The sequence below is a fragment of a genome, unplaced genomic scaffold, assembly GCF_019419815.1.
Source record: "Pyrus x bretschneideri cultivar Hongxiangsu unplaced genomic scaffold, Pyrus_bretschneideri_v1 Contig68, whole genome shotgun sequence".
NCBI lineage: Eukaryota > Viridiplantae > Streptophyta > Magnoliopsida > Rosales > Rosaceae > Pyrus > Pyrus x bretschneideri.
The window spans coordinates 1,588,504-1,616,173 of record NW_025999807.1 but is presented as its reverse complement, the minus strand read 5'-3'; the positions used below and the strand labels follow the sequence as shown (position 1 = coordinate 1,616,173).

Below are 27,670 nucleotides of genomic sequence, written 5' to 3'. Positions count from 1 at the left end.
TCTCTTATTCTATTTATATTTAAATGAATAAAATTTTTGTTATTTTCTTTGGGACATCCGACCTAAACTGATAACATGCATAAATTAATACATGTCAAATAATCAAGAAACATTTTGAGTTCAAATTTCATAAAGAAAATAGCATGCATAAATTAATACACGTCAAATTATAAACAACTTTTATATAAGGTAGGGCTTGGAAGCAAGCTACCACCCAAAGAATTCGAGAAATAGAAGAAGGGCTCCAGAGACTACGCCGGGTGGTGTACCGGAGGTTTCTTTATTTTATTTTTTAGACTCGGGGCGGTTTTTTTGTTTCACAATAAGACCTGGACGATTATTCTTACCCTTAGTAGCTTACGAGTACGATTAACTAATGGTAATCATCATTTTGAACATGACCTATGGAAAGTGAATGCCTAAACGAAATATGATTGCCTAATTTTCATTAAGTAGGTGAAGCTAATTTATCTAGAAAATGATATTTTTGCTTTGAAGCATGCCAGAAGAGAGTAGTACCTGTTGAGAAGAGTACTACAGTGTACTACATTGTATTTTGTTTTGATCACTCATCTAGAAACGTCAAAAAATGAAATTGAAATATATGAAATGGGTCGGTGCATATGTATGCAGTTGGTGAAATTTGGATGCACATGCGTGTTTCATGAACAATCGAGAAAATAATAAATAATATGAAGCGTGATAAACATGAATGGTGATGTTGATGAGAAATATATATATACATGTGTGTATTAACATAAAGTCGATATGCCACTTAGTATTATATATGGTTAGGTAATATTTTTTCTATTTATAAGTGAAATGTTGTAAATTCCACTAACGACTTCGCAATTATTTTCTCACTCTATTTTGCAATTATTTTCTCACTCCTTAATGTCATCATTTTTTTTTTGAAAAAATTACGATCAATAGTATTCGAGGATTTTATTTTATTTTTATTTTTGAATAAGCATGATTGATTGAAGAATAGAGAGCCAGGAATTTAACGCATAAGGAACTATAACATATAATGTTAGAATAATGCTACGTCATGTTATGTGTGACAAATTAAAAATTTAAGGAATGTTTATATTGTGGACTATGATATCTCAACCATAGAATGAAAATTTGGAATCCACACTAGGATGATTTTTAACAAGAAAAACAAGAGAATCTTGATTTGTTAATATTGAGGAGGAGTTCTCCTCAAGATACGTTGTGATTGATTTATAGAATTTCGTACTTATAATCATAATCGTTAATATCATAAATTATTCTAGAAACATTGTTGGGGGACTTTTAAGACATTTTGGAGCCTCAACAAAGATCATCTCTAAACAAAACCAATGAAAACTAAAGTTGTTTGGTGAGTCAATTGTAGTAAATAAATATACGACTCGTCACACTTTTAACGATACTGACTATTTATTTTATACTATTCAATTAAACAATTTCAAATATATATTTTGTAAAAATAATTTATATATATTGATTTATAATATAAATAGTTCTAATCAAAACAAAGAAACTATGAAAGTTGGCCGCGAGGTTCCTTGAGAAGGTGTTCCTCAATCCTCGAGGACCGGGCCTAACTCCATTTTTTTCGAAAAAACAATGGCTTGTTTGGCATCCTACTAAAAATATTTGGGCCTTCACTATTCAATTTGGGCCCCCGCCAAATCCATACGTTGTTTTCAACCTATTCCTCTGCGTTTTTATCAAAACAACCAAAGACCCAAGTGGCCGAAAAGACAATCGAGCCCTCACCACCGTCGCCATGCTCTCTGCTGTCTCGTCTTCCCTCGTTATCTTCCACAAGCCCTTCACTCGCGCTCTTCGACTGCCCCTCCCCAAACTCCCTCTCACCCCAAACCCTAGACCCCTCTCTTTACTCTCCCCGGCCGCTTCTTCTCTCACCCCCAATGCCACCGGAGGCGGTCGCCTCGGGGCTCTATCTCCGGCGCCGGCCACCGATGACCTCCAGAAGATCGACGTTAACCCTCCCAAGGGCACCAGGGACTTCCCGCCCGAAGATATGCGCCTCCGCAACTGGCTCTTCTACAATTTCAGAGAGGTCTCGCGGCTGTTCGGCTTCGAAGAGGTCGACTTTCCGGTTCTTGAGACGGAGGCGCTGTTTATCAGAAAAGCAGGGGAGGAGATTCGTGACCAGGTATGCTGATTTTCTCAGCGTTTCTTTTACCTGCATTGCTTGAATTTGAATTGCATACATACATATATAAATTTATATATTCATATACCTACATTGCACTGTATTGTGTAGCTGTATTGCTTCGAAGATCGAGGCAATCGTCGCGTCGCGTTGAGGCCGGAGCTCACTCCTTCTTTGGCCAGGCTGGTGATACAGAAAGGGTACTGCGATTCTGATTCTGCTGATAGTGTTACTTTGCTAGTTAAAGACTTGGTTGTACAAGTGTATAATGTGTATCTATATATGTATTATTTACTCTGTGATTTGTTTATATCCAGGTGCGGAAGCCAAAAATTTTGATCTCCTTGTTTTTTCCTGTCCAGAAAATCTCTGTCCCTGCCATTGAAATGGTTTGCCGTTGGGCAGTGTTGGCGGTACGAGAGGATGACAAGGGGGCGGCGTCGGGAGCATTACCAGTGGAATATGGATATTATTGGTGTACCTGAGGTTACGGTATGGAGCTGATTCCGCTGCATCGCTTATATGATTATGCAATTTTTTGTGATACCTCTTACTCTTGCTTTGATTGAAATTTCAATCTGTTTCAGATGATGTTGTATTTGTGTATGTTGTGTTATATGCATTTCCCTAACAAGCCTTAGTTTTATTTTTTATTTTTCATCTTCATGTGCTAGGCTGAAGCAGAACTTATTTCTTCAATTGTCACTTTCTTCAAGCGATTAGGAATTACGGCATCAGATGTTGGATTTAAGGTTTCAAGTCGTAAGGTGCGGATGGTATTTCATGGCATGAACTTAGGCTACTTGATTGAGAGGTCTTTCACATCATATTACCAAATGATTCTCAAGTTACTTATCGAAAAAGAAACTCACACATCCAATTATTTTGGAAAAGCTCTCCCACTGTTTGTTCTGAATGAGTTTTCATGTCATTTTTAAATACTAAAATTTTTGATTTTATGACTACTGCCTATTGGCCTAACATTTCTATATTATAGGTTTTACAAGAAGTACTGAGGCGCTATTCCATACCCGAATCTTTATTTGGCAAAGTTTGCATCATCATAGACAAGGTAAATTGTGAAAGGTTGCAAGTTTTGGATTGCAGCTAATTATGTTCTGGGTTTTTACTATTGTTCTTTTAAAAAAAATTATGATGTGAAAGCCAGGATGGCATTGTATTTGTTTGATTATACATTCCTGAGAAGAAAAACTAAGATTATTTGTTAGTTTAATAACTTTGACTTATTAGATTTTGAAAAAGTTCTTCCAAATTTTTGCTTTGAAGTATGCTAGTTGCTAGTTCATGTCGATATATTTAAGTTCCTTTTACATTCAATAATTGTAGTATGATGTTCTGCTTTTGTATATGCACATATGTATGAGTATAGTATCTACATGTGCCTTTTATGTTGAGAGTCCTTGAACTTTGTATGCATTTTGGATCAGAATCTAGTCTTGCTCTTGGCCTGATAGTACAATGAATATGATATTTTCTATACAATATTTTCTCCATTTTCTTATGCATGATCATATACCCTAACAAAAAATATAGACTTTTGTTACAAGTTTCTAATTCTTTTCTTGATTTGAATTGTAAACAGATAGAGAAGATTCCAGTGGATGATATAAAAAATGAGTTGAAATCTGCTGGTGTATCAGAAGAGGCTATTGAACAGTTATTGCAAATTCTTTCCATAAAGTCATTGACAAAGCTGGAAGGTTGGTCTTAACAATATTGATTCAGAAAGTATTTATATATAAGTTTTTGGCAATAAAAGGTAAAATAACCGTGTTCCCCCCTCTCCAAGATGTGAAAATATACCGTATGTATTCTCAGAGCAGCACAAATATCCAGCTGTTTGCATATAAACTTGTAAGAGGGTATGTTAAATATTTCGGTATCCTACACGGCTCACGCCCTTGTAGATCAAAACTTTTTGTGCTGCATAGAGGCAAATTTTCAATTGATTAAAAAAGGTTGCTTTTGTGTAGTACGACCCATGTTTTAAAATGCGAAGGTGTAGGCGAGGTGTTTCATGGATAGCCCTGCCTAGGCGAAAGCCTTGAGGCGTGAGGCCTAAAATTTATAATCTATATATAAATATATATTATATATAGTTACATATATAAATTATAATATTTTGCATAAAAATATTGTTTGTTGTTCAAAAGTGCACAAGTCATAAACAAGTTCAACTAAAAAACGTGCGAAAAAAGAAATCATTCATCCAAATAGGTCCACATACATTGAAATAAAAATGGTAAAAAAAAAGTCTTTCCCTCGTTAATATCCACTCATTTTACAACATTAATATGGTCCAACACACATCCCCTACCCACTCTCTTTCCCTCTGTACACTCTCTCACTTGTACGTTCTCTCTTCTCTCTCTCTTGCCAGTATCCGCTCATTTTGCAACATTAATATAGTCCATATACATCACTCACTTTCCCTTTTTTCTGGGTCGTGGCGGTGCTACTCAGTTGATGGTATCGCGCGAAGAAGATAAGGGAGGGTTTTAGTGTTTCGCAAGAAGAAGAACAACGCTAGGTTGTCGAGGACTTGAGGGTCGAACGAAGAAGGCTAAGAAGTTTTATAAAAAAGAAAACGCCCAGTACTGCCTAATGCACACCTCGACCATGTCTAGGTGAGTTTTTACCTACTCCCACAGGGCATAGATGTTTTCACCCCTACCTCGACTCCAAAGCCGCCTAGGCGCGCCTTGGGGCACGTTTTCAAAACATTGGCTTAGCAATGACATCACTTGTAAGTTTGATAGTAGATTATTAGACTATAGATTGGATAAAATTTACGAAAAGTTTTAGTATGCCGATGGGAACCTTTGGTAAGTAGTACTTATTCCAAAATACAACAACAACAACAAAGTCTTATCCCTAAGCGGGGTCAACTGTATGAATCCTAGAATGCCACCGAACTTGGTTTTGCGCCAAGTCTTCCGTTTGCTCCAAGTACTCCATATCTTTTCTTAAAGTCTCGTTCCAAGTCTTTCCAGGTCTTTCTCTATCCCTTTTGACCTGAGCCTCTATCTCATAATTGCATTTTCTAAATGGAGCATCTGTAGGTCCTCGATTCACATGTCCAAACCACCTTAACCACTTTTCTCTCATCTTATTTTCAATTACAACTGCTCATACTTTAGCATAGATATCCTCGCCCTTAATTATGTCATCTCTCATGTACCACACATCCAGTGAAGTATTCGCATCTCCGCTACACATTTTTTCTGCACGTGGTGATGCTTGACCACCCAACGTTTTGTGCCATAAAGCATTGCTAGCGTTATTGCCATACTATAAAAAAATTTCTTGAGCTTTTCTGGCTTACGAAAATCGTACAACACACCGGATGCACTCTTCCTTTTAATCCATCAGCTTATATTCTAGGGAACTTTAACGAAAAACTCCCGGTACTGTTCACTTTAACGAAAAACCATATTTTTACATTAAAAAGTCAATCCTTGTACTGTTCACTTTACCCTTTATTTTGTTCTTATCGTTAAAACTCAAAGTTTTCAAGCCCTTTTCATTAGTTTCCTTATATGGTTAAGATCTCCATCCAGTTCTTTGTTCTTTTGCAAGATAGATCCAAGATGGTGAAAGTGTTCACTCTTTGGTACTTTCTAATCTCCAATCCTTATCCCTATCTCATTTGACCCCATTCCCACTGAACTTGCACTCCATATACTCTTGTCTTCGACGTACTGAGGTGAAGACCTTTAGATTCCAACACCTCTTACCAAAGGTTAAGTTTCACATTTACGCGCTTCTTCATTTCATCTATTAGCACTATATCATCTGCCAAAAGCAACCCAGGGATATATCTTGAATATGTCCCATTACCTCATCCACTACCAATGCAAAACAGTAAGGACCTAATGCTGAGCCTTGGTATAACCCTATGGTTATGGGAACTTTCAATTTGTCCTTCATGAGTTCTTATACAGTCCTTGCTCCGTCGTATATATATATCCTCTATTGCTTGGATATATTCTACTTGCACTCCTTTCTTCTCTAGAATCCTCCAAAGAAGTTCTATGGGATCCTATCATACGCTTTTTCATCTTGTGCAAATCCTTTTGCATATCTCTATATCATTTCATTGATCTTTGTAAGAGAGAGATTGCTTCCATAGTCGAGCGTCCTGGCATGAACCCGATTTGATTGCCTGAGATTGTCTGAGACTCGTGTTTCTCCCAAGCACTTGTTCTGAATAATCAAAATTTTTAACCAGTTCTTCTCTTACGATCAGTGAACTTTTGTACAAATGATTTATTTTACTGTGATATTTGTTTGTTAAAAGCTAAACGCAAAAGCTTTAACTGCTAGAAATTACAAGTACTCTTGATGGTCGAGGAACATTAGTGAAGGTAACAAGATAATGTAATGTAACATAGATATTGAAAATGATAATGCTTAACTAAGCTTTCGTATATTAGGTGAAGGTGGATAAACACTTATTAGATGAGAAAAAGGAATTATTTAAGGTGCCTCTATAAGAAATGAATAGAGAGAGAAATAGACAATTATCTTGGGTAACGGTGATGATGAATTCAGGAGTTAGTAGTTACTCGTAGATCAGAGAGAAGTGAAAGAATGTTGAGACTTGAAAGTGGGAAAGGATAGTGAGGAGGTGGGTTCAGACTTGAGTTAACATGAATTGCGGCCACAATAAATTGAACTGTATAATTTTTTCAAAGAGTAGTCGGATTATTTTGTCAATCGTTTGTGAGTAGAGTTTCCAAGGTGATGGGGTGATTATTAATATGCTTTCAATGTTTTCATATGTAGAGGTTCTTGGAGATGCTCAGGAAGCAGTTGCTGATTTGAAACAGCTATTCTCTCTTGCTGACAAATTTGGTTATTCTGAATGGATCCAGTTTGATGCTTCTATTGTTCGTGGCCTTGCCTACTACACTGGTATTGTTTTCGAGGTTAGGATTTCCACGTGTTTTCCCTCCTAAAATTTTGACATTGCAGATATTAGTCATGCTTGTAGAATGATTTGAGTTCTACCATCATTTCCATTTTCTTTAGTTGTTTATTGCTCCTGGTAGTTGATGATATTTCTTTATAATCTGGTATTACCTTTTTGTGTGCGAATAATGTCCTGGGGATCGTATATGTTACTGCGTGTCTATTTTGGGCATCAGTCTGCTTTGGATGTAGTTTCTCGACATTATCTCACTGCCAGTTTATACATTTATGAATTTGGAAGTACTGAAATGCATTTAACTGATCTGTGAGCAAAATTTAGTAGCATTTGTCAAATACTACACTGGAACATTTTAGAGTTCTGTTCGGTGTGAAGTGAAAAGTTGGTTGTAATACTGTCATTACTTATGAAACAACTGAAAAGTGACGTGAAAATTTGCCCCCCTAAAATGTCAGATGTAGAACATACTGGAACTTCTGCATTGTTGTGCCTATGTGTAACAACAAACTTTTGTGCTGGTGACAGACAAAATAAGCAGCCATATGACATACTGTTTTTATGAATGCATGATTACTTAATTATGGTGATTAGATCTACCTTGTATGTATATAAAATTGCTTCCAATTTTGTCACTGCAGAAAATAGTTCCTGACAAATAAATTTTATTTTCAGGGTTTTGATAGAGGAGGAAAGTTACGGGCCATTTGTGGTGGTGGGCGATATGACCGCTTGCTTTCTACTTTTGGTGGTGATGACATTCCTGCTTGTGGATTTGGATTTGGTGATGCCGTCATAGTGGAAGTAAGCTGAAACTTATGTAATATATATATCCTATTCCTTGCTTTATGAAGTTTTTTACCTACTAGAATTGAATTTATGTTTTGGATAATGCTCCTAGTATTTAAATATTCTTCATTCTTAGCCACTAATTTTTTTTCTTTATCCCAATTTTTTTTGGTTTGCCATCTATTTGATATTTTCTTGTGGGGATTACAGTTGCTTAAGGAGAAGGGCCTTCTGCCGGAACTCAGCCTGCAAGTAGAGAACATTGTGTGTGCTCTTGATCCTGGACTTAAAGAAGCAGCTGCAACAGTTGCCACCATACTCAGGGGGAAAGGTCAAAGTGTTGATTTAGTCTTGGAGAACAAACCGCTTAAATGGTATTTCCTGCCCCCTTAGTGGTGCTTGTAGATTTCTATATCAGTCACTGTGTTTCCAATATGTTATTTGAATTTGTTCTCTGTCAGGGTATTCAAGCGTGCAGCACGGATAAATGCTAATAGGTTGATATTGGTGGGAGAATCAGAGTGGCAGAGGGGTATGGTGAGTGTGAAAGTCCTTTCTTCTGGTGAACAACATGAGATCAAACTTGATGAACTAGAGTGATAAGAAGTTTGGTTATTTGGAGGTTGTATGGTTTACTTTTATCTTTGTAGGTAGGTTCAGTTTATAATTGTCTCCATTATGTACTTACAAATTTTTTTGGTCAGAATGTTAATGGTTCGGATTTGTCATGTTCATTTGAACAAATACTAAGAAATTATGACAATTAGCATTTTCCTATATGAAGTACGAACAAATGATCTGTTTGGAATAGCAGGTTGTAGATAGTGCAGTGCAGCATAAACATCCCATTTATCAGCCTCAAGATTTTATCCTGTATTAAGATAACTAGCATACAGATTGGAGGCAATAGTTAATCTTTTAGCAGTGCTCTGTCTGCTGATTTAAACTCGGTTTGATTGTTAATGAAGGCAAATATGTGATATTTTGACAATAGATATTGCATTTGTAACTGTTTTGAATGGGTATGAAAGATAATTTTGTCTTCTTTGTACTTATGTAAGGTCTTATTAGCCATTTTATTTCTTGTAACGTTTTGGTTGGGTGTTGTTCCTCATGTGGAAATAGCATTCGTTTATTGCCTCTTGGATTGCATTTTATCTTTTTGAAAACTCAAGATACCTTTCACCTATTCGAGACTTGTTTCCTTGATGCTTTGACATTATGATTTTGCTTCATGGTATTTACAAGATTTTCAGTGGCCTCTAGAAGCCCTATGATTGCTGCTTTAGTTTGATTGAGTGACATGACATTCTCTAACCATATACAGAATGAAGGGACCTGCATTGTACAATTTTCTTTCCTCTAAATTCAAGTTTTTGAAAGATGAGAAAATTTAGAGAACTTTGTTTTATGTGAGACCTGCCACCTTGATAGTGCAGATTGTGTTTAGAATGGTAATGGTTGCTCGGAGTAGAAGAAGAATGCGACCCAGTGTGTCTTCCTGATGAAGAAGAACGTGCAGATGACTTGAAGTCTTCCAGATAATGCTCTGCCGAATCGTCTAGGTACTGTGATCTTTCCTTTCAGAAAGTCGATTTTCTATATTCAGTCATTTCTTTTTAATTCAGACTGGTCTTTGTTAGCCGATTTAGAGCAATTTGAAAATACTCATACCCTAGAGAATGACTTCTTTGGGTCATTTGCCTGAAGAGATTTGCTTGGATAGGATAGTGTGGGAGGAAGTTTTTTATTTTTGGGTCTGGATTGTAGGAGGAATTTGTAAGTTCAGATCCAGAAAAGATTATTTCAGGTGGCAAAATTATTAGGTCAGACCATGTGCTCACTGCTAAGTTTCTCACAAAGACAAATCTCCAAACCCATAGGCTAGCACTGAGTGCAAGATCCAAATCTTCCACCGTGGTTCGGCCTTTGCATCCCACATTGTCATTTAAGGGTTTTCTCCATGCACCTGCTGTTGCAGTATGTAAGGTCAACCAGTAAATTATGTTGTCCAAAGTAGTTGTTTCTTCATCACTGCTGCATCTTATCTGTTAAGGAACACCGAATATATTTGCAATTTTAAATCCTGGTTACGGTGGTATTGCCATTCAGAATTTGGGTTTTACATGAATAAATTTTAAGGTAGTAGAAGAGGAAACATCGAGCAGTTAAGACGAGAATTTGAAGTTACAGAGGGTGAGTATGTTGCTGGTGACCATATGTAAATACAGCAATTGTTGTGCCCAAATCAGACTGCTGGACACAAGTACAGTCAAATAAAACATTGTTTTCTGAGGTCTAGTAAATGTTATAACGTGCACCGAAAGTAGATACAAACGTTAACTTCTGACAGATTTTATGTATCGTTGGTTTCCTGTGAACGATCCATTGTTTAAAGTTGTCATCGACACATAGGAAATATAAAGTATGATCCCCTTGCATTGAGATGATAGCATGATTCTGGAGTGCTTTTCTTTTTATTTTTTTTTGGTGTGAATTTGCCTAAAAAATTTCTGTATGAAACACATAAATTTGATGAACCTGTGCTTTACCAGTTGTATTTGAGCATTATTGGGTATCACCGGTTGTATATGACCATGCGTTGATTGCTCTCAACACGTGACACGACTCACGTGATAAGAGATAGTCCAATGATTGTATATAAGTTTGTAACCGGTGATAAGGCATGTTTTCTTATGCAGATTTGCAGCCTATAAAGGAAATCCGTAGTGGCACTAATCTCAAGCCCCCACATGAGTGTTTTGTATTATGCCAAATCGGATAAATGGTCTTCGTGGTGATACGACATTCAGAAGATAGCCCTTGTGGTGAAAAAAAATTAGGAATTAAACTATTGTGGGGAAAACTGTTAGGAAATAAGCCCCAAAATAAAATTTCTTTCAAGTCACTGTCAAAGGGCTGCACGTGAGGTTCATAGGTTTAGTTGTTAATTTTTTCACCGCAAAGGTTATCTTTTGAATATCTAATCACCATGAAGGCCGATTATTCAATTTAGCCTTGCAATTATATCTAAATCTGCATCAACATCCAAATTTGACACAGCGAGCAACAAGCACCGCGCTCATAAGCAACCACGTCTCCGATCTCAACGCCATTCTTGTTTGAAGTTTTGATCGGCCAAGAATATTTAGGTGCTTTCTTTTTATGGCCCTCCATGCATCATTATCCTCGATATTTATGTGCTTTCTATTTATGGCCCAAAACCCTTATATTTTTTTCCCTACTTTCCTCTGCTGTTTTTGGTCGTTTTCGCCTTTGTTTTCTTTTGTCCTGGCAGTGTCTGAATCCGGGCAGATCTGTCACTACTGCCGCTGTGACCACGTCCGATGGCTCAGTTCTCTGCTTTTGTGGCATTTTCCTAGCTAGATGCCCTAGTTTTGTGGCATTTTACAACTCCCCCTCTCGGGCCAAACGTTTGTTTTGCATACAATGTTACTCAAATGTGTCGGGGGAAATTGGTTGAGATGATGGATTTATGAATCTTAATGATTCAACTGCTCAAAATTAGAAATTGGAGACATGTGACGACATATAAAAAAAGATGGAAAAGTGTCATTCCAATATTGGCAACTTGTTTATCATTATTTTAGCCAATTTTCCGTTATCTCATTGGAAAAAACCAATGACTTATTTTCTCATATGAAACAAGAAAAGTCATCGTGAATCGGAGAAGTCAAAAGTAGGGGAGAGTAGGAATGAGAAAAAGATCGATTACCTCCTTCTGATCAATCAAACTTCAGATTTTTCAGATATTGGATCATGGATTGCAAGGCCACATATTTTTCATTTTTTAATTTCATATGTGTTAGTAAACACATTTTAAGTTTTCTCCAAAACAAATAAAAGATGGCAGAAGTATTTACTCTTTTCAATTTTATAAATGTGATTTGTAACCGATAAAGATTTAGAGTTTTTCTATATAAGCTAAGTAAACGTATGCTTGAGTTTGTATCTCATCTTCCTATCTCAACTAAAATTTTAAGCCTGAGTTCTTAATTTGCAGACTTCGGATCGACTGAGTTAAAGAAAATCGAAGAACATAAATTAATAAGGATGTTCACACTCGTAATTAGTAACAAGCGTATTACTAAAGCGGATAAAAGTACTTATTTATTCATTTATGATATTCTGTTCGATTTGCTCTAAACAAGAAAAGAGCCAAAAACAAAAAAACAATTGAAAATATTTTTAGGTAATCGTATTCAAGTAGAAAATGAGAGCAATTCACATAGAATAAAGTTGCTCTTATGCATAAATATTATATTATTAAACATTTAAACTGACACAGGGTGATCCGGTAAATTGGTTGCTTGGAGTAGGTAAGAGACGTTGGTGGAGTAATGCCGTATGCCAATGGCAGATATTAGTGGTAAGTGGAGGGTGGTCCGTGGACTTTCATCACGGGCTTTTGGTGGGGGAAGGGGCATGAGGACTCTCTGTACGTACTCGCATATTATTGGCTCACACTTCAATTCCCACGTGCTTCCCTCCATTGCGTCACGTGGTCAGTCAGTGGTCTCTCTCTTTCCAGTCGCTACGTACTTGGCTCTTTCTTGTTCTCATACATATATACAAGTCGGTACAGTTTGCCAAAACCCTAGTAAATTTGAAAATTCTTACCCAGGGCCACCAAGGAGAATCAAATTATTATATGAAAATCATTCATGCTCTTTTTGCTCCCATGCACAACTTGTTTTGCTTTTGTCGGCCAAACTAAGTATATGTTGTGCATGTGAAGAAAAAGTTTGCGTTGAAATTAGTTACCTTACTGTAATTACTGAAAAATATCGCTCGTAAGTCAAACGAAGAAAAAGTTTGTGTTGAAATTAGTCACCTTACTGTAATTACCGTAAAATATAGTTTGCAATAAAAAGAATATTCATTTTCCATTTTATACTGCAATTTGCCATTTTTTTGTCCCTTCATATAATAAAAAGATGTAATATGTTGCCCTCTCTTTCTATATATATGTCAATCTCACACAGACATACCGCATTAATGGAGAAAACTTGTGCCTGTCTTTGCAGGGGCTGCAGATTATTTTATTCAAATGAAATGTTATGGGCAAGGTGGTTTCATTTATCTGCATTTGCACCTGCACCTCTAATATGGTCTCTGCAGTGGGTTCTTCCTCAGTACCATCACACGCACTGCACTGATGTCTGGTGATGATGAACTCACTCGCTCACTCGGCGATCCATATATAGGTGCAGGTGTAAGTGCAGAAAAATGGCTTCTTGGTTCTCTCGGCTCTGACCAGGTGTTGGAAACAATGGAGATATGTATCTATAAGGTAAGAAATTGATATTCAAACTTATATATATGTCAGTCTGATCAATCTTGATATCCTGTTTTTGCTGCTGTAATTTTGGGTGTCCGATTGGCTTCTATATTTTCGTCATTTCAAAGAATAAAAACAAAAACTTTTCATAGAGATACGTACCCTTTTTGGGTAGGAATTTTTCTTGCAGAACGAGTGTCGTTTGTTAGACGATGGATTTTGTATCAATAAAACATTCATATATATATATTTTGTTATTGACATGTTATCTATTAATACTATGACCCTTTACTTATTATTTGTTTTTAACAGAGAATGGATGTCATGTCTAGAGAAGAACTGTCCTTTTGTGTATTTGATTAAATGCGACAAACTAATTGTTGGACTAAAGCAAGTGCTCACACTACAAAAAATAAAGCACTTGCCAGATTAAAAACATGCGTCCCTAAAGTAGGAGTTGTGACATCCCGTCCCGAAATTTATCATATTTTATTCCTAGTAGTAGTGAAATTATCAAAATACCCATGTGATGTCATGTGGACCTCAATTTTCCCTTCACTTTTCCAATCATATTTTACTATTTTTGAATAGTACTTATTTTCACAAACACGTGATCAGAGACGAATCAATTCGAAATTATAACGAACAAGTTATGTTCCAAATTGTGTAAAAATACCAAAGCTAAATTCAAAACTTGGAATTTCTCCTTGTGCAGCGTGCACCACTGCATGGATCTTTTGGGACACTGAAATCTGCCTTCGTGCAGAGTTTTTTTATGGAATTGGATCCTCTCTTGAATACAAGCTTAAGATCATCTTGATCAGCCCACATGAACGGTTGGATTTTGATTCAACGATATAATTATTATAATTTTAAAATGATTTCATGTTTATAACTGTTGGATCAAAATCTAACGGTTCACGTTTGGTAATCAAAAGAATCCTGAGCACAAGCTCAGAAGGGGATCCAATTCTTTTTTTATTGCATGTGCTAACCACTTTGGTTGGTGTATGCAAGTTGACCTGTAAAATAATGGTTTATTTGGGTTTTGGACAACCCACTTTTCCACCTCCATCAGACACTATCATTACTTTCCATTATTAAATCAATTCTCACTTTCTTTTCACTTTTACATACTCACCTTTCTCTCCCATTTACAACCGGTCTCTCTCTCTCTCTCTCTCTCTCTCTGTGTCTCATTTCCCTCACATCTCAATCTACCGCACCCGTAGCTCTCTCCTCTGCAACTCATCTCTTCCTCTCGGCACTACCCATGCATCCATCATACCATCTCCAAAACTTCCCAAACTCAACCAAAAATCAGCTAAAGCCTCTGGGACTTGTTACCCACTGTTTGACCGTGAGAAACCTAGAGAAAAAATAAAACTTCGTTGTGTATCTCGACGATCGCCTATGGAATAATCACTCTTCCGACCATGGTAAGCTCGGGATTTCCACCATTAAGCTCTCTCTCAAGTTTTCAGTACGTTTTACTAGAATGGATGTATGTTTCAGTGCGTTTGAGGGAAGAATATCTAACCCACCATTTTTCCGGCGAGTTTGTAGGATTCCCGAGCAAAACCTGGCCAAACCTTGTTCGTTTGGTTGAGTTGAGCGTGTAGGAAGATTTCCCACAACCCATTAACCACAGATTCGAGCTTGCATGCTAAATCCATCAAGTTCATGCAAAACTCGATTTTGGCCGTGGCTTTTAAGCCAATTTCCGGTCACCTCTGAACAAGTTTTGTTCCCCAAAGAGGTATAAAAACGTTCCCCTTGTCCTAAGCTTCATTTTGATACCTCTTCTACGAAAAATGGTTGAGAAATCAACTCGGGTTCATTTTTTCAGATTTTCCGGCGAAGGACCACGGAATTGCAGGCCATTTTCCGGCCAAATGCGACCACGGACGAGAACCCCAATGGTATATTTCGTTAATCACGTTAGGTGTTAGAAATTGTACAATGTTAGAATATGCATGTTTGGTGGGAAATTTTATAAAAGAATACTGTTGCTGTACTGTTTTTACAACAAGGACCAAACTGTAAAAAATGTTGAACATTTAGGGCTGTTTAGTAATTCTAGGAAGTTGTCAGCATCCTTGCAATTACCTCTAGTTTTAGGGGCAATTTTGTAAAATGCGAAAATTGGACAGATTATAATTAATCAGTCCATTTTGGGTATGATTTATGTTTAAGTACTTTGCTAAAGTCAACGTGACTTGGTATGGGAACAAGCTTATTTGGATCAACAAACGACAAGGCTCTTTGAGGGTGAGCACGCTTTGGTTATGTGAGTGGGTCTTTTTGTTTTTACGCGTGTGTGTGTATATATATATGTGTATATGTATATGTGATTTTTCTAATAACTGTTTTTATATATTTTGATGTAATATGCCATGTTTAGCTTTACAAGTATACTTTTTGTACACCTTACGCTTTTAATATTATTTGTGAGCATAAACTTGTGGCATGACATTCTTGCAGATCTACTCATTATTACATGTTTTCACGGTGTCTCTTAGTTATTTGTATTGTCCTGGGTCAAGGACTAGCTTCATGTGTAGTTCACATGCACCGTTTACATTCGGTTTGGATCAATTGGTAGGTGCCATCCTGTCCTTTTGTCACATCCCGGCCCAGGCCCCCACTACATCCCGGGCTTCACTCCACTGTAACACGATATTGTCCGCTTTGGACCCCAACTACAGCCTGGCGGTTTTGTTTCTAGGAACTTACATGAGAACTTTCCAATGGGTCATCCATCTTGGGATTGCTCTCACGCGAAGTCACTTAACTTCAGAGTTCCTACGGAACCTGAAGCTAGTGAGATCCCAAAAGGCCTCGTGCTAGGTAGAGATATGAATATACATATAAGGCTGAAATGATCCACTCCTTTAGGCGATGTGGGATGTTACAATCCACCCCTCTTAGGGGTTCGACGTCCTCGCCGGCACACTTTCGATCAGGGATTGGCTCTGATACCAAATTGTCACATCCCGGCCCAGGCCCTCACCACATCCCGGGTTCGACTCCATCGTAGCACGATATTGTCCGTTTTGTTTCTAGGAACTTACATGAGAACTTCCCAGTGGGTCATCCATCTTGGGATTGTTCTCGCGCAAACTCGCTTAATTTCGGAGTTCCTACGGAACCCGAAGCCAGTGAGCTCCCAAAAGGCCTCGTGCTAGATAAAGATGTGAATATACATATAAGGCTTAGAGGATTCACTCCCCTGAGCGATGTGGGATGTTACACCTTTTGTGTGATCTTTTGGACTCGTATATGATGTGACTAGTGCAATTCATGTGATGTAGTACTAGAAAATACCTACACCCAGTCTGTTCCATTGTTCGAATGTCTCTGCAATGGACTTGTGTGCCTACATAAATTAATGAGCATTGAATTCTTATGATAACAGTTTGAGATTTAATGATGTGAAACTTTGTTGTCGTACCCTACATCTTGACTCACTTATGCTGTAGGGTACCTACAAATACTATTATTGTAATATTTTTGGGAAACCATATACTTGTTTTATAGCGAGGGGTTACACTTTTCGAAAAGGTTTTTATAAAACTTATTTTCAGACCCACTTACCCTTATTTTTCACTCCTCTAGGATTTTAGTGGCAGAGGTTTCGCGACGACGAGGATTGTTGGTAAAGCTGTCACATAGGAGACTTCTCTTTTTGGTATAAATATCCTTACTCTTATTGTACTACAATTTATCTATGCTCTAACATCAATTGTGTGATACGGATTCAATCCCACTCACATGCACACTCTAAATTAGTCACTTTTAGGTTTTAATTTATTCATATATTTCACATCACTACACTTTATGGTTTCGTCACCTTCTAGGTGTCAGTTAGCACATCGCGAATTGGGTGTTCAGGTGGACATTCTGAATTGGGATGTGTCAGAAGTTCATCTTCTAACATTTCAGAAGATGGAGATATGTAAGTCGTCGTGCAAAATTCGTCCCTAGACATTTTACCCAACAAACAGCAAAATCCGTTCGGCAATTTCGACGAGCTTATTGACGAATACTCGGTCGGGCAAGTCTGCATTGACCAAAGAGACCTGTCGAATCACTGTTACCGGACGAAAGATTTCCTCGGACAAAACTTAAATTTGTAATTTAAAAAATAAAACCTTAATATTTCCCAACGAATAGCTTTATTAATAAAAAAAAATTTAAATATAAAATCTTAACCCGACGAATGATAAGTTAAAAAAACATAAAAATAAAAACCTTTATCAGACGAAGTTTCTCGTCGGGCAAGATTTATTTAATATTAAAAAATTCAAAATATGTACAAATTTAATTAACTAAACTTTAATATATTAAAATCATAATGTTAAACAAATTTATTTCATTAATAAAACCATAATGTTCGTACAATTATATTGAAAATAAAGAAAAATTTATTCTGGATGGGAAACTGCTTTACTTGTTCAATTGCTTTACCCCAGAAGATGTCGATTTCTAGAATTTACAAATTCTGAAATTAACAACAAAGTTAGTCCCATTCGTTCATTTTATGGTCAAATTCATGAGGCGGATAGGTCAGAGCTTCCTCATTACTTTCTGTTGACCCTATAAATTACAATGCCTATGTGGCGCGCAGGCCGAGTAACTATTCGACTAACTAAGTCATTCGGTTGAATGCGGGGCGAGCCAACTCGTCGACCGTGCTCGGCCGAGGAGTAAATTCATTGTTGTCGCGTTGAGCGCCTTGCTGACTTCTTAATCTTGCGACTGCGACCGAGGAAGGAACACTCTCGGTCTTTGGGTTCTAGAGCCTGAAGACGAGGCTGCTAGTTCTACGAAGTTCACAAATCGTCGGTGCCTGATTCGGTCACTGTTATTATATTCGTAAGAGTATAAGCACGTCGAATCGACACCAGACTATACGGACACAAATATTCAAAGGTAATGTATGTCTTGACAGTGAACATGGTTCGACCGTCAGAATGCCGAACTCTAAAACTCACCCGTGAATACCCAATCATAAAATCACTCGGCGTCCGATACGCCGAATGTCGTAACTCATGACACCTTACTTTGCCGAGAAGGCGGATAAGATGACCCTTGCCAATAAGGATCCGAAAACCCTCCTCGGTCGAGACTTGGATAGGTAACCAGTCGGCCTTTGGCTGTTAGTTAGGCATATGACCTTGCCTCGACCCACTTAGTGAAATAGTCAGTTGCTACTATTATCCACGTATGTTTTGCCGCCCCTGACGATGGTGTGATTTTGCCAATTACGTTCATTGCCCATCCTCTGAACGGCCATGGTTTAGTAACCGAGTGGAGTAATTCGGCCGGGACTTTCTGCACGGGTCCATGAATTTGGCACAGTATGCACCTCCGTGCATATTCGATGCAATCCTTTAATATACTGGGCCAAAAGTAACCGTGTCGTCAAAGCAACCAGCGCATCTTTCGTCCTGATTGGTGAGCCCCACAAATTCCTTCATGTACGTCGGCCATCGCTTGGGCAGCCTCATGTGGGCCGAGGCACAATAGTAGTAACCCGTCCTTACCCTTGCGGTATAATTCATTTTGGTATGACACATAATTGGTGGCGAAGACCTTCGTTCTCCGGTCGTGTTTCCCATCGGGGTTATCGAGGTATCGTAACATCGTCTTTCTCCAATCGTCTGGTTGCACCTCGACGACACATACTTCTACGGGGTCTCCCCGTTCTAGTAAGGATGGGAGCGACATCACCTTTGTGCGTATTACATGCTTACGCTGGAGAGTTTGCCGATTGACCAAGGCTGGGTACGATCGCAGACTTGTGGGTGTTACCCGGCTTAGCTTGCCCCCCGTGAGTTGTGCTCCGGAGGCGATCTGGGCGAGTTCGTCGGTGTCCGTGTTGTGAATACGCGAAATATGTTCAAATGTGATCCGTTCAAACGACTCGGCCAGGTAAGTGGCGACCATGTGATAGGGCGCTAAAGTACAACTCATGCAATGGAACATGCCGTTGAGTTGGTTAATCACGAGTTCGGAATCACCAAGGACGAGAATGCGGGATGCTCATAAATCGTGTAAAATGTGGAGGCCGATGATGAGAGCTTCATATTCAGCCTGATTATTTGTACAACTGAAATCCAACTTGAGAGAAAAATACCAGCGGTAGTGGTCGGGTGACTGAATGGTAATACCAACACCAGCCGCGGTCGAAGTACTGGAACCATCAAAATGCATAGTCCAATGGTTATCACGTGTTGTGACTAAACCAATGTCGACGTCACCCCCCCCCCCAAAACCATAAGGGGAAGGGTGTTGGGCCAAGAAATCGGTGAGAGCTTGCCCTTTGACGGCCTTTTGGGGGTACGTATTGTAGGCTGAACTCGGATAACGCAAGCGTCCATTTCCCAATTCGGCCTTTGACGATAGGCCGAGTGAGCATGTAACGAATCACATCTGTTTGGGCAATGACCTGCGTAACAGATGGGAGCATGTAGTGCCGAAGTTTTGATGCGGCGAAAAACAAAGCTAAGCAAAGTTTTTCGACGGGTGAATAATTGAGCTCCGGCGAATTCAGATTACGACTGAGATAAAAGATAGCTTGTTCACGCCCTACATTGTTATCTTGCGCGAGGAGACAACCAATGGATTCAGCGGCTCCCGAAATGTACAGTTTAAGGGGTTTGCCGCGACAAGGTGGAATTAGTACGGGTGGTGTAGAAAGGGCCACCTTGATTTGTGTAAATGCCGTTTGATGCTCTTCGCGCCATTCAAACTTGTTGGAATCCTTAAGTTTGAGGAGCATAGAAAATGCCTTCATCTTACCGGCCGAATTGGCGATGAAGCGGCGGAGAAAATTTATCTTCCCGAGTAATGACTGGAGCTGTTTCTTTGTTGTCGGAGGTGGGGCACTAATGATTGCGCGGGCTTTATTTTCGTCAACTTTAATGCCGCGATGGTGCACCAAAAACCCTAAGAAATTACTGGTCGAAACACCAAAGGCACACTTGGCCGGTTCATTTTGAGATTATTCTTGCGCATGCGAAGGAATGCTTGCCACAGATCATCCAGGTGTGTTTGGCGGCGCTTTGATTTTACCACCACATCATCGATATAAACTTTGACGATTGTACCGATTAAGTCATGGAATATCGTATTCATGGCTCGTTGGTATGTGGCGTCGACATTCTTGAGGCCGAATGGCATGACTACCCATTCGTAGGTACCGAGTGCCCTTGGGCAGCGGAAAGCCGTCTTGTGGAGTCGGCTTCAGCGATAAAGATATGGTTGTAACCGGCATGGCCGTCCATGAAAGATAGCAATTCATGATTAACTGCAACATCAGTTAGCAAGTCTGAGATTGGCATTGTGTATTCATCCTTTGGAGTGGCCAGATTTAGATTACGGAAATCGATGCAAATGCGAAGGGCTCTACTTTTCTTTAACACCGGGACGATATTGGCCAACCATTCAACGTATAGAGCAGTCCTAATAAACCCGGCTTTTAGAAGTCGAACTAATTCGTCCTTGATGCCAAGTTATACTTCGGTCGAGAACCGGCGTGGGGGTTGTCGAAAAGGCTTACACCCGTCCTTGATGCGTAGCTCATGTTCTACAAGGTTTCGGTCGAGGCCTGGCATTTCATGATAGTTCCACGCGAAGCAATCTCTAAACTCTTGGAGTAATTTACAGAGCTCGACCTTCGTAGACGGTGGTAGTAATGCGCTGATAAACAATGTTTGAGGATTATCAGCTGTGCCCACATTGATTTCCTCCAATGGGTCCTTAACCTGGGCCTGATTGTCTTCGAGTTCGGCTAGTGCGGCCTGAACTTTGTCAAAAGATAGAACGGTGCCGTTATCTACTTCGGCCAAAAATTCGATTAAGTTGATGCCGGAATATGGTTGCTTGGCAATGACGTACCAATGGGCCAGCAGACCTTCCATTGTCAATAAAACCGCGGCCTGACGCCTTTCTTGCTTGGTGGCATCAATCATTGGCATCGGTAAGTAAATCTGCAAAGCCAAGTCTCGCCGAATCCTGTTGGACAGTCTCGGCGCCTACCTCAATAACTTTCTGTACCGAAATTCTCGTCGGCCGCCCATCTTCGTTAAAACCTTGGAGGGTGATTGATGCGAACTAAATAAGCACACAAATTAAAACCCTCTTGTGACAATTGTAGTATTTGTATAAGTAAGCATCGTTCTTAACCGGGGATTAGGAGGGATTGCAAAATCACTTGGAAACTGACTCAAAAACGTAAAATAAAGTTAAAACACTAAACTCCACTCAAAGAATGCAACACTAAACTCCTCTTCAATTCTTAGTTTTTCGTCCTCGTTAAGACCAGATGGTGATGGTGTAGGACCTGCCCCGACTTCTTTTCCACTTCTCAAGAGTATGGCCTTTGCACTTTCGAAGCCTCCTTTGGGGTTTGGAATGGTAGAACTAGGAAGTTGGCCTTGCTCACGAAACTTCCCTACAAAATCTGCAATCTGCCCAATTTGTTTCTCCAATTGCTCCACCCTCTTATCTTGGTTTTGCATGGCTTTGGCTTGATTTTCTTGCCCCTGAGACAAATTCGTTAGTAACTTAAGAAGTGTATCATTGTCTAGGGACGTACCTGAACTTGTTTGGGCAGATTGTGGAGGTGCTTGTGTGGGTGCGAATGTCTTGGTGAAGAAGCCCGGGGGTTGTTGCCTAAAGCCTCCTTGTTGTGGTGGTTGTTGGGGCTCCTTCCATTTGAAGTTCGGGTGGTCTCTCCAACCTGGATTATAAGTGTTCGAGTACGGATCGTTCCTTGGTTGGTTTTGGCCCTGAAATCCAATTGCATTGGCGCTTTCCCATCCACCATTTTCTATGAGTTGTGGGCACTTCTCAGAAGCATGTCCTTGGATAGAACACACCCCGCATACAATCGGTCCTTGCATCCTCATTCCTTCGGCCATCTGAGACACAATGGAAGTAAGATTAGCTAATTGTGAATGAATATCGGGTGTGGAACTTACCTCATGCACTTGCTGCCGTGGGGGTCCTCTTTGTCCTACTCCTTCGTATTGTTGAGCGTTCAACGCTCGGTTAGAAATCAAGACCTTTGCAACCATGGGTGTCTTGTCCACCAATGCTCTACCCGCCGAGGCATCAAATTTTTGGCGCCGTTGCCGGGGATTAGCAAAGTTTGCTAATCCCTTGGATTGTTTACTTTCTGTTTATTTGTTTATTTTGTTAAAGTTTCTGACCTTGTTTTGTTTTTCTTGTTTTAGGTACTAGTGTATGACTCGGAGTTCTCAACCGATTCGTGAGGATATCTCGGACTTTGACAGTGATTTTGAGAAGACTTTGAGACGAAGGAAGAAGCACCACGAGTCAAATCCACCAAGCCCGGAACCTGAGCTTGAAGAACAAGTCCTAGAAGAGAAGGAGGAACCCACGGCAAGGATCTTTGAAGAACCACAAGGCATGGCCGTAGACACCCGGACACTCAAGGAGCTTTCCGCTTCGGGATTGGATAATGCCGGAACCTTGTGTATCCAATATCCCCCACCGGCTGAAGGCAAGACCGAGGAGTTTGAGTTGAAGTCAAGCTTGCTCCACCACATTCCGAAGTACCATGGATTGTCCATGGAGGATCCGAACAAGCATCTGAAGGAATTCGAGGTGGTGTGTTCAAGCATGACTCCCGTCAACGTCGACGGAAGTATTTTGAAGATGAAGGCTTTTCCATTCTCTTTAATGGACAAAGCCAAGGATTGGTTGTATGACTTAGCTCCCGGAACCGTCATATCATGGGAGAGCATGAAGAGGGCATTTCTGGAGAAGTTTTTCCCAACTTCTCGAATCATCCTTTTACGTAAAAGGATATGTGGAATTCAACAAGATGAAGGTGAGTCTTTTCCTACGTATTATGAACGTTTTAAATCTCTTGTTGCTTCTTGTCCACAGCATCAGATGAAGGAGGAGTTGCTTCTACAATACTTCTACGTGGGGCTCCTACCAATTGAACGACAAATGCTCGATGCCTCGGCGGGTGGAGCATTGGTGGACAAGACACCCATGGCTGCAAAGGTCTTGATTGCTAACCGAGCGTTGAACGCTCAACAATACGAAGGAGTAGGACAAAGAGGACCCCCACGGCAGCAAGTGCATGAGGTAAGTTCCACACCCGATATTCATTCACAATTAGCTAATCTTACTTCCATTGTGTCTCAGATGGTCGAAGGAATGAGGATGCAAGGACCGATTGTATGCGGGGTGTGTTCTATCCAAGGACATGCTTCTGAGAAGTGCCCACAACTCATAAAAAATGGTGGATGGGAAAGCGCCAACGCAATTGGATTTCAGGGCCAAAACCAACCAAGGAACGATCCGTACTCGAATACTTATAATCCAGGTTGGAGAGACCACCCGAACTTCAAATGGAGGGAGCCCCAACAACCACCACAACAAGGAGGCTTTAGGCAACAACCCCCGGGCTTCTTCACCAAGCCATTCGCACCCACACAAGCACCTCCACAATCTGCCCAAACAAGTTCAGGTACGTCCCTAGACAATGATACACTTCTTAAGTTACTAACGAATTTGTCTCAGGGGCAAGAAAATCAAGCCAAAGCCATGCAAAACCAAGATAAGAGGGTGGAGCAATTGGAGAAACAAATTGGGCAGATTGCAGATTTTGTAGGGAAGTTTCGTGAGCAAGGCCAACTTCCTAGTTCTACCATTCCAAACCCCAAAGGAGGCTTCGAAAGTGCAAAGGCCATACTCTTGAGAAGTGGAAAGGAAGTCGGGGCATGTCCTACACCATCACCATCAGGTCTTAACGAGGAAGAAAAACTAAGAATTGAAGAGGAGGAAGCAAGCCAACCCACGGCAAAGGTGGAAACACCTTTGCCGCAAGTTTGTATTGATCCAAAAGTGTCCAATTCGGCCAAAAAGGGTAAGAATGTGTCAAATTTGGTTCCTACTAATGTTGTTCCTTCGAATGTGCCTTTTCCTAGTAGGTTCATGCAAACGAAGAAAGAAGAAGCCGAGAAGGACATCCTTGAGACGTTTCGGAAAGTTCAAGTAAACATACCCCTTTTGGATGCAATCAAGCAAGTCCCGAGGTACGCCAAGTTCTTAAAGGAGCTTTGCACTACGAGAAAGAGGATGTCGACCAAGGAAGTGGTAAAGGTAGGTGAAAATGTCTCTGCCATCTTGCAACGCAAACTACCCCCCAAATGCAAAGATCCGTGTAGTTTTACCATTCCTTGTGTGATAGGTAATACTCGTTTTGAATCTGCCATGCTAGACTTAGGTGCTTCTATAAATGTTATGCCATATTCAATTTATGCATCTATGAACTTAGGAGTATTGAAAAATGATGGTGTAATTATACAATTGGCCGATAGATCTAATGCTTATCCAAAGGGAGTTTTGGAAGATGTGTTAGTGCAGGTAAATCATTTAATCTTTCTGGCGGACTTTTATGTGCTCGAGATGGATGAATCTGACCATGCCCCTTCGTTGCCAATTCTACTTGGCTGGCCATTCATGAAGACGGCTCGGACAAAGATTGATGTGTTTAATGGAACTTTGTCCATGGAATTTGATGGGGAAGTTGTTAATTTTAGTCTGTCTGATTCTATTAAGTATCCTAGTGAGGATCATTCATGTTTCTCCATTGATATAATTGACACTTTGGCGCAGGGATATATTGAAGATTTGAATGCCGATGCGCTTGAAAACGTCATTACAAGAAGCATGGAACTCAAAACCAAGGGAGGGGGATTGTTTCTAGGCCACGGCACACACACTCCATTGCATGCCGTGCCTTTTAGTGAGGAATGCTTGGAGTTGGTTGCTGCCCTTGAGTCAGTGCCTAAGCACGAGGGTAAGTTTTCTAAATTTGAGTCAATTCCCATTTCGACTAATAAGTTGTTGCCATCCATAGTTCAGGCACCCACCCTCGATCTCAAACCGTTACCTAGCCATTTGAAGTACATTTTCTTGGGGGAAGAGGAGACATTACCGGCCATTATTTCTTCATCACTCACGGCACAAGAAGAAGGGAAACTAGTGCGTGTTTTGAAGGAGTTCAAATCTGCCCTAGGGTGGACCTTGGCCGATATAAAAGGTATTAGTCCCGCCACATGTATGCATCACATATTTCTTGAGGAGGGGGCCAAACCAACTAGAGAGGCTCAACGCCGTCTTAACCCTCCAATGATGAAAGTTGTGAAAAAGGAGATAATCAAGCTTTTAGATTGTGGAGTCATCTATCCAATCTCGGATAGTAAGTGGGTTTCACCTATCCAATGTGTGCCGAAGAAATCTGGAGTGACGGTTGTGGAGAATGCGGAGAATGAGCTGGTGCCCACTCAAATCCAAACCGGTTGGCGTGTATGCACTGATTATAGGAAGATAAACGCCACCACGAGGAAGGACCACTTCCCATTGCCGTTCTTAGATCAAATGCTGGAAAGGTTAGCGGGTCATTCATTTTATTGTTTTCTTGATGGATATTCTGGTTATAATCAAATTGTTATTGCCCCGGATGATCAAGAAAAGACTACTTTTACATGCCCCTTTGGTACATTTGCTTATCGTCGCATGCCATTTGGTTTATGTAATGCACCTGCCACATTTCAAAGATGCATGATGAGCATATTTTCAGATTATGTTGAGAAAATTATTGAGGTTTTTATGGATGATTTCAGTGTGTTTGGTAATTCATTTGATGGTTGTTTGAGTAATCTTAGTTTGATTTTGAACCGTTGTGTTGAAACAAATCTTGTGCTTAATTGGGAAAAATGTCACTTCATGGTTAAGCAAGGTATTATTCTAGGACATATTATTTCTGAAAAAGGCATTGAAGTGGATAAATCTAAGGTAGACCTTGTTCGTCACTTACCCTCTCCAACTTCGGTTAGAGAGGTTCGTTCGTTTCTTGGTCATGCAGGTTTTTATAGGCGGTTCATAAAGGATTTCTCCAAGATTGCACAGCCACTATGCCGATTGCTGCAAAAAGAGGTGGCTTTCGAGTTTGATGATGCATGCTCCACGGCATTCAAGCACTTAAAGGAGGCTCTCACTTCGGCTCCCATTATCACACCTCCAGATTGGAGCCTTCCATTCGAGTTGATGTGCGATGCTTCGGACTATGCGATTGGTGCTGTTTTGGGGCAGCGAAAGAACAAACAACCTCATGTTATTTATTATGCATCTAGAACACTAAATGATGCTCAATTAAATTACTCAACCACTGAAAAAGAATTACTTGCTGTGGTATTTGCATTAGATAAGTTTCGGTCATACTTACTTAGTACTAAAGTTATTATTTTTACTGATCATGCAGCTCTCAAGCATTTGTTCACGAAAAAGGAGGCCAAGCCTAGACTAATTCGATGGCTGTTGCTTTTACAAGAGTTTCACATTGAGATTCGGGATAAGAAGGGCATGGAGAATGTGGTGGCTGACCACCTAAGTCGAATGGTACATGAGGAAGCAGCGCCAATTTCTGAAACCTTTCCCGATGAGCAATTAATGTCTATCCAGGTAAGTGAGCCTTGGTATGCAGATTTGGTGAACTTTTTGGTGTCTAAACATACCCCTAGCACACTTAATAGGAATCAACGTGATAAGCTTAAAAAGGATGCTAGGTTTTATGTTTGGGATGACCCATACCTCTGGAAATTTTGTCCCGATCAGATTGTACGACGTTGTGTGAATGAATCTGAGTTTCAATCTATTTTAACATTCTGTCATTCATATGCATGTGGGGGACATTTTGGCACCCAACGCACTGCCCTTAAAGTCCTAGAATGTGGGTTTTATTGGCCAACCATTTTTAGGGATGCTAGGACATTTTGCCTTACATGTGATCGTTGTCAACGAATGGGTAATATAAGTGTTAAGGATCAAATGCCACAAAACCTTATACTTTCTGTTGAAATATTTGATGTGTGGGGAATTGATTTTATGGGTCCTTTTCCTTCATCACATGGTTTTCTCTATATCTTGTTGGCGGTGGATTATGTTTCCAAATGGGTGGAAGCAAAAGCCACCCGTACTAACGATTCCAAAATGGTTGCAGATTTTGTGAAGTCTAACATTTTTGCTAGGTTCGGAATGCCTCGAGTCCTTATAAGTGATGGAGGTTCACATTTTTGTAATCGCACAATCGAGGCACTGCTCAAGAAGTACAACGTTACACATAGGGTTTCGACACCCTATCATCCTCAAACAAGCGGGCAAGCCGAGGTGTCGAATCGGGAGGTAAAACAGATTCTTGAGAAGACGATTGGGCCAAGAAGAAAAGATTGGAGCTTGAGGTTAGAGGATGCATTATGGGCTTATAGGACTGCCTACAAAACACCCATAGGAATGTCCCCCTTTCGGCTTGTGTATGGCAAACCATGTCACTTACCTGTGGAGTTGGAGCACAAGGCTCATTGGGCCGTGAGGAAGTTCAACATGGATTTAGACGAGGCGGGAATTC

At 39.9% G+C, this 27,670-nt stretch overlaps 1 protein-coding gene and 1 long non-coding RNA gene across 5 annotated transcripts; both read left to right on the top strand.

Annotated features, from left to right (window-relative positions):
- Positions 1–1,733: 1,733 nt before the first annotated feature.
- Positions 1,734–10,351, top strand: LOC125472257 (histidine--tRNA ligase, chloroplastic/mitochondrial-like). 2 transcript variants are annotated; one of them, XR_007254185.1, is made up of 11 exons: positions 1,734–2,170; positions 2,282–2,370; positions 2,533–2,662; positions 2,845–2,937; positions 3,168–3,242; positions 3,774–3,891; positions 6,980–7,122; positions 7,797–7,925; positions 8,121–8,284; positions 8,372–8,560; positions 9,350–10,351. XR_007254185.1 is itself a non-coding variant. In XM_048573466.1 (10 exons), exons 1-10 carry the CDS (start codon positions 1,778–1,780, stop codon positions 8,508–8,510), a joined length of 1,473 nt encoding a protein of 490 aa, XP_048429423.1. In that variant the 5' UTR covers positions 1,734–1,777; the 3' UTR covers positions 8,511–8,625. The 2 variants fall into 2 exon arrangements, 1 of the variants encoding a protein (XP_048429423.1); XM_048573466.1 differs by lacking the exon at positions 9,350–10,351 and having other exon boundaries at positions 8,372–8,625.
- A 3,750-nt stretch (positions 10,352–14,101) lies between these two features.
- On the top strand, positions 14,102–22,516 carry LOC125472229. 3 transcript variants are annotated; one of them, XR_007254164.1, is made up of 5 exons: positions 14,102–14,651; positions 14,779–14,971; positions 15,062–15,134; positions 16,831–16,903; positions 22,458–22,485. It is a non-coding gene; the product is annotated as an uncharacterized LOC125472229 (long non-coding RNA). The 3 variants fall into 3 exon arrangements; XR_007254163.1 differs by lacking the exon at positions 16,831–16,903 and having other exon boundaries at positions 14,105–14,651; positions 22,458–22,516; XR_007254162.1 differs by lacking the exons at positions 16,831–16,903; positions 22,458–22,485 and having other exon boundaries at positions 14,108–14,651; positions 15,062–15,943.
- Positions 22,517–27,670: the final 5,154 nt, after the last annotated feature.